The following is a 13994-nucleotide window of genomic DNA, read 5'->3' on the forward strand; positions in this document are numbered from 1 at the left end:
CTTAGTGTTGAAGGTTTTTTTTTTTTTTTTCCTTTTACTTTATGGTTTTGGTCGGAGGATAATAGAAGCAAACAGATTTGAGTTTTATGAAAAATAAAATAAAAAGATTTAGGTTGAGTTTATTTTGACAAGATTAAAAATTAAGTGCCAACAAAGATTATTGCTACCTTTAGAATTTTTTGGGGTTCAATAATCTAGTTATGGCTTTAAAATGAGAAGAAGGAAAATATAAACACTCAAGTTAAGAGATATAAACATTAACAACAAATTCGAGATTCCTTTGTGATTGTTTTTACCACAAAAGAAAAATATGACCACAATTAAAATATTGGAGTTTTTGCTTTTACAATTATGTTTAATTCGTATACACACGTCTTTAATGTATTGTTTAAAGTTATTTTTTTATGAATATCTTTATTTTTTCGTAAAAAGGCAGTAGACCTTTTTTAATAGAAATTAGAATCCTTACATTTTTTTCAATGTTTTTTAGATCAAAACATTTGGTTTCTTTTTAAGATTTAATTAAGAGGCTTTGATCAATTGCCACATATTCTTTAAAGTACACGTCATTAGTTTAAACGCATCTTCATCTTGAAACTAATTACCCACAATATAAAAAATTTAATGTCCCCAATCCATTGAATTCCTACGCTTTTAAACTAATGACATGTAATTTAAAAAATAAAAATGGAGCCAAAGCCCTTTAATCAAATTTTGAAAAGAAATTTGTTATTTATTCTTTTATATTAAAAAACGAAGCGTATTATCGAACTCTTTTTTTACACATTAAAATGGTACGATGATAAAAACTATTAAAATAGGGGCAAAATTATCCCTTTAAAAGGAGCAATTTTTAAAATTTCTGAAGTACTTTTCCAAACGGGCCAAAATCCCCAAATTGGATGATCCAATCGCCAACGCGCCCCCCAAATCGGCGTCCAGGCTCCCCTCGAGTGCAGAATCTCAAGGATACTTCACGAAGGTTCGATCTTTCTACCCTCCAAATTTTACCATCCACAAACCCTAACCCTAATTCCAAATTCCCAATTTCCCAATCGCTCTCTCTCTTTCTCTCTCTCTCAGTGCAAGAACCATGTCTCACTTCGGTAGGTCTGGCCCTCCGGACATCTCCGACACCTACTCTCTCCTCGTCCTCAACATCACATTCCGTAAGCTCGCTCTCTCTCTCTCTCTCTCTCTCTCTCTCTCTCTCTCTATCTCTCTTTAATTTGTTTTTGGCAGGATTTAGTGCTGGTAATTTGTTGATTGATTGATTTGTTGTTATGAACAGGTACGAGTGCTGATGATCTGTTTCCACTTTTCGATAAGTACGGCAAGGTTGTTGACGTCTTCGTCCCCAGAGACCGAAGGTTCGTTTCGATAAGGAAGTTTCTCTTTTTTTTTTTTTTTTTTTTTTTTTTTTTTTTAATGCTCCATTAATTCTGTTTGGTTCCTGAGAAATTAAGTATCTTTGATTTGTTTGAAAACGATATCTATGTTAGGAAAATCATGTGAGAAAATCGGTGTTACGATAAGTTATGAAGGTTTTGTTTGTGATTGTATCTAAACATTAATTGTTTTTCTTATTTTTATGAGTGCTGAGAAGATATGGGAATTCGACGCTTATGATCACCTGTTTACAGTGTTCGGGGGAGCAATTAGCTTCTCTTGAAGTGGAGGACTAGTTAATTGTAGGAAGTGCACATTTGAATTTATGTCCTTTCCCCCTTAATTTTGTTGTTGTATATGGTTAACAAAAATTGTTTCTGAATTTTGGATGTTTATTTCCCTTCTGTGGTTTAGGACTGGGGAGTCGAGGGGCTTTGCTTTTGTGCGATACAAATATGCGGATGAGGCTCAGAAAGCAGTTGAAAGGCTTGATGGTTTGCAAATTTTCTGATTATTGTCATTACTACTGCTGTCAATATTTATGTGTTTTTGCTACCTTTTTTAATTGTCACTGCTCATCAATTGTCTTGACAATTCCAATTACTTATGCAGGAAGAGTTGTTGATGGCCGCGAGATAACTGTTCAGTTTGCAAAATATGGGCCAAATGCAGAGAGGATGTAAGTTTGTCAGCTATCGATGTTTCTTATTGTGAATTCTTGATGGCTGAATTATTTTTTTTGGTACTCTATTTACCTCGAGGGAACTATGAACTTGTAGTAGGTCTTCCCATATGCTTTTAATACTATTTGTTTGAAAATTATTCTTAACTACTGCATATGTTACTCTTAAATATTAAATCCTTATTGAGGCTGATCTATTGTCTGTTTTGTTCAATTGGTGTATTCTATACCCGGAAATGTATTGATACTAATGCGACCCTGTTGATGTTATTTTACCTGTCTGTTTTGGTATCAGTACTTGTCAACAGATTGCAGTATCTTTTTTCAATTCTATACTATGGTATATGGTATCAATTCTATATGCAGCAGGTCAATCTCTTTTTATTGTACAACACCGAATACTAAACTGAAAACCCTTGTTTTGCTTAGAAGGGGTTTTGGTTGTGTAACCAAAGCTTGTTTCGTTGGGGAATCATGCAAGGATCTCACAAAACCATAGCTTTGGTTTTATGCCTGAAATGCCTTTGAGCCAAGACTGAAGGGGGCAAATTTGCATAGTGTGTTATTAAATTGGTATTTCAGCTGCATTGATAATGGAATTGAAAATTGAAAATTGAAAATCTAATTTTGTTTTTTGTGGCTTCCATTAACTTTCTTTTTGCTTTTGCCTTTATTTCAGTCATAAAGGAAGGATTTCTGAAGCTCTACCAAAATCGAGGCACAAGTCAAGAAGTCGCAGTCCTCGGAGAAGGTTGGTTCTCCTCTTGGTCTTTCTTTTTGATGGACAGTTTTCTGTCATATGATTTCAAGGACCCTGAACTCAATTTGCTACATCATGCCAAGATTTTGATAATTATTCCAGTTTTCTTTACAAACTTTTGATGATATTCAAATGAATGCCTGAAACTTACTATTTAAAATCTGCCAGGTACCGAGATGACTACAGAGACCGTGGCTACATGAGGAGAAGTCGCAGTAGGAGTTGGGACAGGTATGACCGTGACAGATACCATGGGAGGGATAGAGACTATCGCCGACGAAGCAGGAGCCGCAATGCCAGTCCTGATTACTACAGGGGCAGGGGAAGGGGGCGCTATGATGATGAAAGTCGGAGTCTAAGTCCGTATCGGAGTCCACATCGAAGTTGTTCTATTGATAGGTTTTAATCCAAGCTGATATCCTTTTTATGTTGAATTTATAGTTGTATGCTATTTCTTCCTTTTGATTATCTTTAACGTATACTAATCTGCATTGCAGTGCCTCCCCTGCTCGGCATAGCCCTAGTCCTCGTAGGAGCCGCAGTGCCAGCCCTGATAGATGTAGTCGTGATGGACAATTCCCAACCTCTCAAAGTGCTTCACTACGCCATCGTCCTGCTGATTCTCAAAGCCCATCCCCTCGAAATTCAGATGTTAATGTGAGTTGATGTCTATAATTTTGATTGCTTCTGAAATTATTACTTTCATTTGCATGGGAGAAGAGTATTGATATGGTAACTTTTGACCTTATTTTACAGGATTGATAGTGTTGTATGGAAACTATCATGGAAGCACCCTGCGTTGTGTACTTGTTGCAGCTCTGCTAATGTCGAGGATCCTTGATCATCATGCTTGTTTCTATTGGATTTTTTAAGTGCTAGTTTCGATAGGACAGGTTTTCTTTAGTACTCTAATATATAAATGCTGCACCTTGTGAATTTTCTTTATTTAGCTGGGATAATCTGGCTACTTGTGGGCTTGTGGTTTGTAGTTTGGTTTTATTTACCGAGGATAGTCTGTTCTAAGTTTCGTAGTGTCTTTCCTTTCATTTTTGTTCTTGTGCGGTTTACCATTCACTTTTATCCTCTTTGTAGCATTATTACTGATATATGAGTCTGTGGTCTTAAGTTGTCTAGTTCAGTTTATAGGAAGACTGATTCTTCAGGAACTATTTCTTGGGTTTTATAGTTCGTGAAAAGAGTGATTTAGGCCAGGATAAGAGGATGTTGATTCGCAGCCATTGATGCTGTTTCTAGTTTGTAGATGGATGTTATGGTTGTGATGCTGGTTTTAGAAGTATGATTGTTTTTGCAGTGAGCTAGTTGCAGGGCCAGTAGGTTAAGCTGATTTTCTCCATACGTGATATATGTTGGTAAGAAATATGGCTTGGCTATGTGTTTCTGATAGTGTTATATAATTAGGATTTCTATGCTTGACCTGATAGTCGGTTAAAGAGGTTTTAGTTGCTGTTATGGCCGTAACTGGGTGTTTACCTGTAGCTGATGCTGCATGTGAGCTGGACAGACATGTTTCTTATGAACCTGAAAGGGTTTGTGGTTGCTGTGATGGTAGAAGTTGAAATGGTGTTCCCTGTAGCCTGATGATGCACATGAGTTGGACCTGTGATTGAGTAACCATGATGAGGATACGCAGTCTGAAGTGTGGATACTAACTAGGGAACCTTGTATGTTGGGCTTAACTTTGCAGTCACATTAATGAGACACGGTAAACAGGTTTATGGTTAATTTCTTTATGCTATGTTTTGGATGAGTGATTTTCAGTTCCCAAGGGATTGATGTCAAGTTAGTAAGTGATGAATTACAAAATATTAGATAATAGGAGGGATTAGAAATGCACCATATTAGCATTACAAGGGCGTGTAAAAGAGATTTGTGTAAAAGAGATTTGTAAATGACTCTTTCCTTGTAGGGATTTGGAAACCCCTCTCACGTGCCTTTGTATTGCTCATATGGTGCATTTCCAATCCATTTTGCTGAACATTGTGTGATCCCTTCCTTATTAACTTGACCTCAATCCCTTGGGACTATGGAAATTCCATAATCCTGTAGGGTTTAAGACTACTGTATCTAGTCCCAACCTGTTTTCAATTGTATAACCTTTGCTGCTGAATTTATATAAATCTTGTATCACACTTTCTTGGCTCTAGCTGTGAAGTGGTAGCTGATCTGTGTTATGTTGTATCATAGTCATGTGTGGGTTCGGGACAAACTGAAGTTCTAGCGAATAACCACCTGCAGCTTGCAGTTGCTGCCATTTTATGATCGGTAGGCTATGACCAGTTGGGGCACTGATAATGGCTGATTGGCGCTATGACCAGTTGGGGCACCAAGAATGGCTGCTTGGCAATCTATCTCGTATGTCCTGATTACCGAAAGACTTACTTTGCATTCTGGTATGTCTGATTGAAAAAATGAAAAATTTACGTGCCAATAATTGCATTTAACAATTAACAACGGGGTGATCTGGTGAAGATCACTTTTTCTTCGTATATATAATGATCCTTTGTCAAATTATCATATCCTTTTGCTATTCTTGTGTTACACATGTTGTAGGTTGTTGAGAATCTTTACCTGTTTTGCTTTTCACAATAAACATCTGAGTCCCTTTTTTTCGCTTACGTTGTTGACTCTGTTTTATTTTCATGCTGAAGACATGTATTCTTGTGTTGTCCTTGACTAAACGTTTTCGATATGAAGTGCTAATTTTCTTACATCTTGAACCGGACTCGGAACAGGGGTGTAATCTGAGGCACTACATTATATCAGTTTTTATCTTCTCTCATTTCCTCCACTGCTCGCTTGCACCTTCTCTGTCCCGTTCCTTTGTTTTCTTGGCCCATGATATGCTTGCTTTGCCTTCTTTTATTGTCTTCCCATACGGTTGAAATTAGGGATGGGCACGGGCCGAGCCGAGCCGGGTCCAAATTCGGAGGAACCGAACCTTGCCTTTTTTAAAAAAGAAAACTAATGAAAATGGTTTGAAAACTTTGAGTTTTAATGATAAGGATAAAATAAAAGGTAAAGTGAATAGTACCATGATTGACTTTTTAGTGTAAAAATGTGGTTTTTCGTTAAAGTGAACAGTATCGTGAACTTTCGTTAAAACTCCCTTTTTAAAATGTAATGGGGGCGGGTTGGACCGGGTGGAGAGCTTTAGAGTTTTAAAGTTGGACCTAATGGGGCGGTTTGGGTTGGGTCCACGGTTCCTATTACATTATATATTCCTGTCAACGCAAAAGCGGACGACGTTGTTCAAGTCGTCTTCCTCAGTTGTCAAGCAATCGTTTTCCCGTTTCCTGCGCAACAACCCAGATGTTGCTCGGACCATTCAAACAGTCTTCCTTAGTTGTTAGGGAGAGAGGAGAAGACTATAAAACTAGAACTGAAAAAAAAAAAAAAAAAAAACCCATCTAGCACAAAATTAGAAAGGTGGCAACATCCAAGCCAAGCATCAAAAGATCAAGTACTCGAGCGGTCTTGTGGTTTTAGCTCGGTGACATTGCTTTAGAAGAGCCTGATGTCGAGGATGGAGAAGGAGAGGGGCTTGGACTCGCGACTGAGTTTTCTATTTCGGGGGCATTGATCTTGATTCTAATCTTTTGGCAAGCTTGACAGTGGTCAGGTTCACCGCAAATAACATAGTATGTGCCTGGTATATTAAAAGTTAGGGCGGTAAAGCCAAGGCACCGTAATGGGATAAGGCAAGTGATGGAATGCAATTGTCATAATCTTCTTGAGTGACTAGCATCACAAAATCTTCTTCCTGTGTGCAATTAAATATGAATTTGTCACCGACATGAAATTCTTTTGATAAGGCCCAATCGTAATTAATCGCGTCACTTGAAGTCTACCCTTCTAAATCGCCACCATCTGTAGCGGAACAAGCACCAAGGAAAACCATCATCATGCTGAAACTGACGGCTACAGTGTTTCTTAGAGCCATGACTACTTAATCCAGTAAAGAATATACAAGCAATTAAGACAGTAACGGGGAGGGGAAGAATTAAGAAAGCATGAAGCGAGACTAAAGGCAGTAATGCCTTTGCATACGTATATAAAGTTCTTGTCCCAATCGGAAATGTTTCTCAAATCCAGTTCGAAAATGGTTTTCAAAATATCAGATAAAAAATGCATGGTTTCCGAATTCGAACCACTTTTCTCCTCTCCAGCCATGCTTCAGGAGTTCAGAAGAGGAAGAGAGGGAGAATTTAGGATTTTGACAAATTTTTCAAGAAGGGCCAAAATGATTTACAGTGAACGAACTCAAGAACCATTTCATTGGCAGCACAAAAATGACCAGTTATACCAATCTCAAAGATCATTTAGCAAAAAATCCTTTTACCTCATTATTTCATGTACTGTCAATTCACCTTTACAAATTTGCGTATAACAGTGCAAGCGATTCTAAATACAGGCATATAGAAACGGAGCATATTCGATCTAACCAAATTGAATCTTAGATTCTAGCAAAATTGTGCTAGTTCAGTTCTATAAAAAACAGCAAGGTTGAACCTGCAGACCAAGTTATTCAAAAGCAGAGGATGGAATAATCAGGAAAAGCTTTAAGAACAACCCTATAGATTGTAGGTAACTCGGAAGATAATTTCCACATTCGCACAAAATTGTACTTGAAAACATAACATATATCATAAGACATAAATCCAAGCAGTCTCTACTGCAGCACATGAAAGTCGACCAAAAATTTGTAAAAAGAAACTACGGAAACATTTGATTAAGCTAAGCCAGTCCATCAGAATTGACCAAAGCAAACAGAAATTAAACCTAGTACCCTCCTTTAAGATCGTTGACGACATCATAAGGAATGGGAGTAACAGTTTCCATGACGGCACCTTCCACCCTGAAACCAGGCTTTGGTCCCTTTGGCTGCCTCTTGGTGCTAATGACCTCACCCTTTGCTTTAGCCTCGGCCTTCAGCTGGTCATTCTTAATCTTCCTCAAACGGAATTCTTCGGTGCACCTTGATGGCTGCACATGCTCCACACGCACGTGGATCCTCTTCCTGATGATTCTGTTTCCAACCTGATATCATGTAGAAGCATACCGTTGAAATTTTTTGGTGATCAAGTTAAAAAATAAAGTATTCAACACTCACTAAACAGTGAAACCAAAGCAAGACAGAATTCCCCTACATATAAAACAACAAAACACTATGCTTTCAACCAACGATAATCAATCTGTAATACTCAGAACCGGAATTCCAAACGGATCAACACGAAAGATTAACTTACATTCTCCACTCTCGTAACATTCATCCTATAGCCTCGAGCATACACCGTATGGAACAAATATATTAAACAAGTTATAGGGCACACACAACAGGCTTATATCAATGGCCAAAATGTATCATATCCCAATTAACCTAAAACACTTTCGTTACCAATAGGTGACATTATAAATACACATGAAGAGCATAAATACACATCAACAGTAGAATTAGCATCCATAAGCTAACATTATATGAAACCCTAAAAATCTATAGCAACGTTTAAATCTAATCAACCATTTCCATAAACGGCAAAATACACCAGCAACAACACAATAATAATTACCATGCCATTTAAGTGAGCGAAGTCCAAATCAATCTAAAAGAAACGAAATTTCAACAAGAACCCACGAATCCAAACATAGATTTTCACACAAGCATATATCAAACACCTTCCAGGCAACCCATAATCCAAAACAATACAAGAAAACAAAAATGAAATTAACCTGCTTGTTGATCTCGACACCGATGGCGCGCTTGGTAACGTTCCAGACGCGACCGGTACGGCCGTGGTAGAACTTGTGGGGCATACCCTTGTGGACGGCGCCGTTAACCTTGACGTCGACATGGTCGCCGATCCTGTAGGTCTTGAGGTAGGTGGAGAGTGGTATGTACCCCTTCTTCCTGAAGGCCCTCGAGAACAGATCGCGAGTCCGGGAACGGAGACCGTGTCCAGCCGGCATTTTTCAGAGGCTTCTGCGTCTCTAGGGTTTGGGTGGTGGTTTCTCTAGATGAGAGTGTATGGCTCTGTTATCTTGAATTTATACTAGGTTTGGTGAGGCGGGTAGGGTTTTGGTATGTCGGATTTGTTCTTGAGATGTGGGCTGGGCTTACTGTGTCAAGAGTGATGGGAATTTTATCGTTCTTTAGATATGTTTGCTTGATGGCACAAGGTATGATGGGCTAGTTGAGGTTGCCCCATCCGCTTCTTTTACACTATGTTCAGATGAAAAAAATAAATTTGGAATTTGAATAAAAGTTAGAATTTATAAATGAGATCTTTTGATAAAAGAAATTATAATTTCCATGTGGAAAAAAAAAAAAACTTGGAATTTGGGATCTTCAATTCCCAAAGTTTAAATTTCATGTAAATATATGTCATTTTCCAATTTTTATGATTGAGAGTTTAAAAATAACAAGTCACAAATTCGAAAAAATAAAATACTGTCATTTCAATTTTCAACATTTTAAAATTTCTTAATAATCTTGAGTTCTTTCATCCAAACATAGTGTTAACATTTTTATTCTTTCACTTTTTTGTGTTTAGGCCCCATTGTGTAATGTGGGACAATTCTCAATTCTTTCCGTGAGTTACGTAACATGTGAATATATAAAAAAAGTTGATTTTATCCAAATTCTTAAAGCGCAGCCAAAATCTTATTTTGGGATCATAAGGCTTCATCAAAAAAAAAAAAAAAAAAACCTAAAATAAAATAAAGAGACATAAAAGTTCCTCTAACAAAAAAAAAATCCGAAATAATAGAAACGAATTCTCAAGGGTAATTTTGTCATAAAATAAATTGAAAAAAAACGAAAATTAAAAATAATAGAAGCAGTTTTCTTCACACGTTGCATGTCACATCCCGGTCCAAGCCCTCATCACATTCCGGGCTCGACTCCACCGTAACACGATATTGTCCGCTTTGGGCCCCAGCCACGCCCTCATGGTTTTATTTCTGGAAAAATACACGAGAACTTCCTAGTGGGTCACCCATCCTGGGATTGCTCTCGCGTGAACTCGCTTAACTTTGGAGTTCCTACGGAATCCAAAGCCAATGAGCTCCAAAAATGTCTCATGCTAGGTAGAGATGGGAATATACATATAAGGCTTATAGGATTTACTCCCTTGGGTGATGTGGGATGTTACATTGAAGACTTGCGATTCCAATTTCATAAAATCATTGCAGAAGCAAAAATGTCACTTCACTCGCGTTTGTCACAGGTTTCAGAGTGATCCTACAATCATCAAATCACTGGACAAAAGCCGAAAGAAAAATTTTAAAAGCAAAGATTGGGATCTTTAGATATAGGCGCCTCATTTTTTTAATTTTCAAGACAACATCTATGCCGAGATTTTGATTAAATATTTTTTTTAATAATTTTGGTGTGCTAATCTAGCCTTTTGATTACCCTGTCTCGTTTAGAGATAATTACAAAAAAAATGTGGTTGGATTCAATTTATTTTCACAATAATCCTACAATTTAGCAATGATTATTTACCGTTTAAAATATTTTTTTCCAAAAGGTTTAAAATATTTTTAAATCCCATGAAATCAAACGTACCAAAATAAAATTTTCTTTTAATACAAGAAGAGAAAATAGGACCGACAACAATATCAACGTACCAATAAACAATGTGTACGAAATCGAACCTACCAATATCAACAATATGTACCAAATCAAACATAGCAAAATTGCAATTAAACGTACCAATATCAATAATATGTATCAAATCAAACGTACAAATAAACGTACCAATCAACAATTTTTATAAATTCAAATGTACCCGTTGATAATATATACATATGTATTGTACCTAATAATAGTCGTCAATAACTCTACGTAAAAAAGTAGCAAAGAGAAATCTTTCACAAAAAATTTGAAAAAATTACACAATTTTTTTATGTTGGATCACCAACTATTTGGAATAAAAAATCAAAACCATCTCGTAAAAAGAGATAATATGAAATGTTTGTAGAAGACACTTAGTGCTACGGTCTAGTGTTATTCATTTTCACTTGTAGATGAGAAATCTTAGGTTCGATTCTCGACAAGGGTGAATTTGAACAACATTATTACACCAACTATTTGAAGTAAAAAATCAAAACCATTTGGTAAAATGAGATAATATTAAATGTTTGTAGAAGACACTTAATATTACGGTCTAGTGGTACTTCTCTTCACTTATAAGTGAGAGTTGTTAAGTTCGATTCCTGCCAAGGATGAATTTGGACTACATTATTACTAACTCATTGTGAGGCTAAGCCCACCACTGCTTTTTAATGTAGATAATATTGTTTGATCCAAACAAAAAAAAAATTGTGATCGGAAAAACATATTTGGAAGAAGAGAAAATATAGTTAATAACTAATTTTTCCACTAAATAAGGAAAATGCATTAAGCAACTGGAACGACAAATTCAAAAATTATTTGAATTCGAAAAATACATAGTGACATGTAATTTAACTTAACATAAAATGTTGTCACTCGGTACTACGGTTTGGTGGTATTCGTCTTCACTTGGAAGTGAGAGGTCTTAGGTTCGAATCTCGTGGATGGAGAATTCGATATCAAATTAGGCTGCTCATCGTGTGGCTTAGCTGAACTCCCCCTCCCTTAGTGTAAAAATATCAATTTGCTCAAAAACAAAAACTTAACATAAAATGTTGAGATGTCTATTGGTCAAAGTACTTTTACCAAAACAAGAACACCTGTGTTAAGAGGAATGAATTGAATTTCTTTCTTGCTTTTGTATCTTGTTCGGTGTCTGATTGATAATATCCTATGCTTTTAATTATGTGTTAGAGGTATGACATGAAGTTTGTGAGTGCAGAAGGACTAAACCAATGCTAATGATCTTCTGTTGGATGGTGATAGTTCTGGAAAGGTGGGGCAGTAGCATGCCAAAAATACAATAGAAGAGAGATCAAACATGAGAAGCATTGATTCAAACAAAAAAATTTTGTTCGTGAGCAAGTCAGGAAGCCTGGCTCACTGCCATTTTTATATTCAAGCAGTTAGTATTAAAGGTTCGTTTTGATTCTTGCTGTCGCTGTATTAGCGCAATTTTCTGATTCCCAGAGGAAGTTCGAGTTACTGTCCTTGCCGAAACAAGGGTCGGTGACACGTAGTAATGATTTAAGTGAAATAAGGTAGCAGCCACTTACAATGGTCTTTGTTCTTTTTTGGCAGCATTAAAAGTTGAAGCGGGCCAAACAGTTTATTTCCAATGGTGGTTTTTGTCTTAAGAATGAAGGCTCGATCGACATTACCAATAATTAATGGACATGTCAAGAACAATGTTACGGTTGAATAGCTCATATCATTGCAGAAATTTACTCAAATATCTGCGCACTTGAAGATGTTATATCAAGAATTTGATCTAGTTACAACTTACAGCGTCTTTCATTGCCATGCACAGAAAAAGTTCAGGAATCATATCGGGATTGACAGTGTTCTGAAGATTATCTGTTATTCCTGCACTGCATGCCGTTTCAAATTCTAAGAAGGTTGAATTTCATCACACTTTGATCAATCAATATTGAGCAAAAGTCTTATTTCACTTAGGTTAATATGACAACAAATAATCTTAACAAATTAATTACGTCCAAAATAGTGCTTTGTCAGCTGCCACATTAAATGGGTCAATTATATTATAATTTTAAATTTCCTTAATGGAGTTTGATGTAGTAATGATATAGATTCGACGTAGAATGTGAGTGAATTTCCTTATAATCTCAGAAAGAGCCTAAGATTTCCTAAGGCCCTACAATACACTATGATATTATTTTGTCCAAATCCACAAAATTCATCGATTACTGTTTAAAATCCTTTAAAATCAAATCTCAATATTTCTTCGCCACTTTTAGCAGAGATGATGGCTGCTCGGGCTGCCGTACGTGCTGTTTGCGCGCGACTTCGAGGCTGCTTATGTGGAATTTGCCGGGGATGCACAGATGGTGATCGCTGCACTTCAACAAAATTCTGAGGATGATATGTCTCCGCTGGGGCATGTTTGTAGAGCAAAAAATAATCAAGAAAATTATGGAGATGACACGTGGACTTTTGGGTACAAAAAGACAAAATTACCTTCGAGACACATCGGGATTCTCATGTGCATGCAACGGACAATAACGGCTCAATCGAGGTCAAAGGGGATCGAAATGGTATTTATTCAAAACCCTCTCATCACTCCTCATCAAATCCTTACCCACAGGGTAACTCCCAATTATTCTTTTCAAATTGGGATTAATTACCAAATTAATTGCAAGATATTATTTGATATAATATCTTGCAATTAGAGCCAAAATTCCACTATAAGTGGCCGGTCCCTGATTCTCCAAATAGGGCCGGCCACACCCGTATAAATAGCCCCGCATTTCTCTAAAAACCTAAGTTCATTCTCTCCCTAATTCTCTAAACACTTTCTCTCAAAAATTCTAACTTTGGCATCGGAGATTCTTCGGCCAAAGCCCCTCCATTCATCGTGGGCGCGTGAGGCTCTTGGCCTTGATCTTAGGTATTATTATTTTGCAGGTGCATTTCCATCAAAGGAGAAGAAGGCGGAAATTTGCATCAACAAATTGGTGCTTTCATTGAGAGTTTGATTCACGCGCTCAAAGAAGATTCTCGCATTCAAAGTTTCTTATTTGTCGTTCGTTCGTAAACTTTTCATACTTTCTTATTCCTAGAATTTTTTAATTCCTTGAATTGAGGTAAGGGAAAAATACAATGACGGGAAATTCGGAAACCACGACGAACCGAACTTCCTACATTAAAACATTCGGATCAAATGATGGAGGTCGATACGTAGCCCCACCACGACGATCCACGAGGCTCAACACAATGGCAAGATGAGCAACTTTGCCACCACGGAGCACCACCACCATGGCAGCCATGGGGGCCATCGTGGCAGTGGGGAGTGGGTAAGCTCCATGGCAACAAACCATAGCCTTATGTGCTGCCAATACAACAGCCCAAACCCAGGACCAAGCCCAGGCCTAGGCTCTGGCAGCAGCTGCGCAAGTAGCCCAGAAGGCGGCCTAATCTGTAGCCCACGCTGTAGGGCAGCTGAGCCAAGCCCAGCGCAAGCAAGCACAAACCGCTGCCCAAGAAGTGCATGCCCAAGATGTATTACAGGC

The 13994-nt window shown here is 37.4% G+C and overlaps 2 protein-coding genes across 5 annotated transcripts; one reads left to right on the forward strand and one right to left on the reverse strand.

Moving 5' to 3' along the window:
- The first annotated feature begins 884 nt into the window (after nt 1–884).
- LOC137713233 (serine/arginine-rich splicing factor SC35-like) lies at nt 885–5360 on the forward strand. 4 transcript variants are annotated; one of them, XM_068452516.1, is made up of 11 exons: nt 885–982; nt 1084–1169; nt 1292–1370; nt 1804–1883; nt 2002–2068; nt 2751–2822; nt 3000–3230; nt 3329–3488; nt 3588–4201; nt 4329–4554; nt 5037–5360. In XM_068452516.1, the coding sequence occupies exons 1-9, from the start codon at nt 903–905 to the stop codon at nt 3591–3593; spliced, it is 861 nt and encodes a 286-aa protein (XP_068308617.1). In that variant the 5' UTR covers nt 885–902; the 3' UTR covers nt 3594–4201; nt 4329–4554; nt 5037–5360. The 4 variants fall into 4 exon arrangements, with proteins under 4 accessions (XP_068308617.1, XP_068308618.1, XP_068308616.1 ...); XM_068452517.1 differs by having other exon boundaries at nt 5088–5360; XM_068452515.1 differs by having other exon boundaries at nt 4329–5360.
- A 2070-nt stretch (nt 5361–7430) lies between these two features.
- Nucleotides 7431–8877, reverse strand: LOC137712076 (large ribosomal subunit protein eL21z/eL21y). Its single transcript, XM_068451223.1, has 2 exons — nt 8580–8877; nt 7431–7889 (listed from the first exon to the last, which is right to left on the reverse strand). The coding sequence occupies exons 1-2, from the start codon at nt 8814–8816 to the stop codon at nt 7632–7634; spliced, it is 495 nt and encodes a 164-aa protein (XP_068307324.1). The 5' UTR covers nt 8817–8877; the 3' UTR covers nt 7431–7631.
- Between the last annotated feature and the right edge of the window lie 5117 nt (nt 8878–13994).

This window comes from Pyrus communis, chromosome 13, assembly GCF_963583255.1.
Source record: "Pyrus communis chromosome 13, drPyrComm1.1, whole genome shotgun sequence".
In the NCBI taxonomy this organism is placed as follows: domain Eukaryota; kingdom Viridiplantae; phylum Streptophyta; class Magnoliopsida; order Rosales; family Rosaceae; genus Pyrus; species Pyrus communis.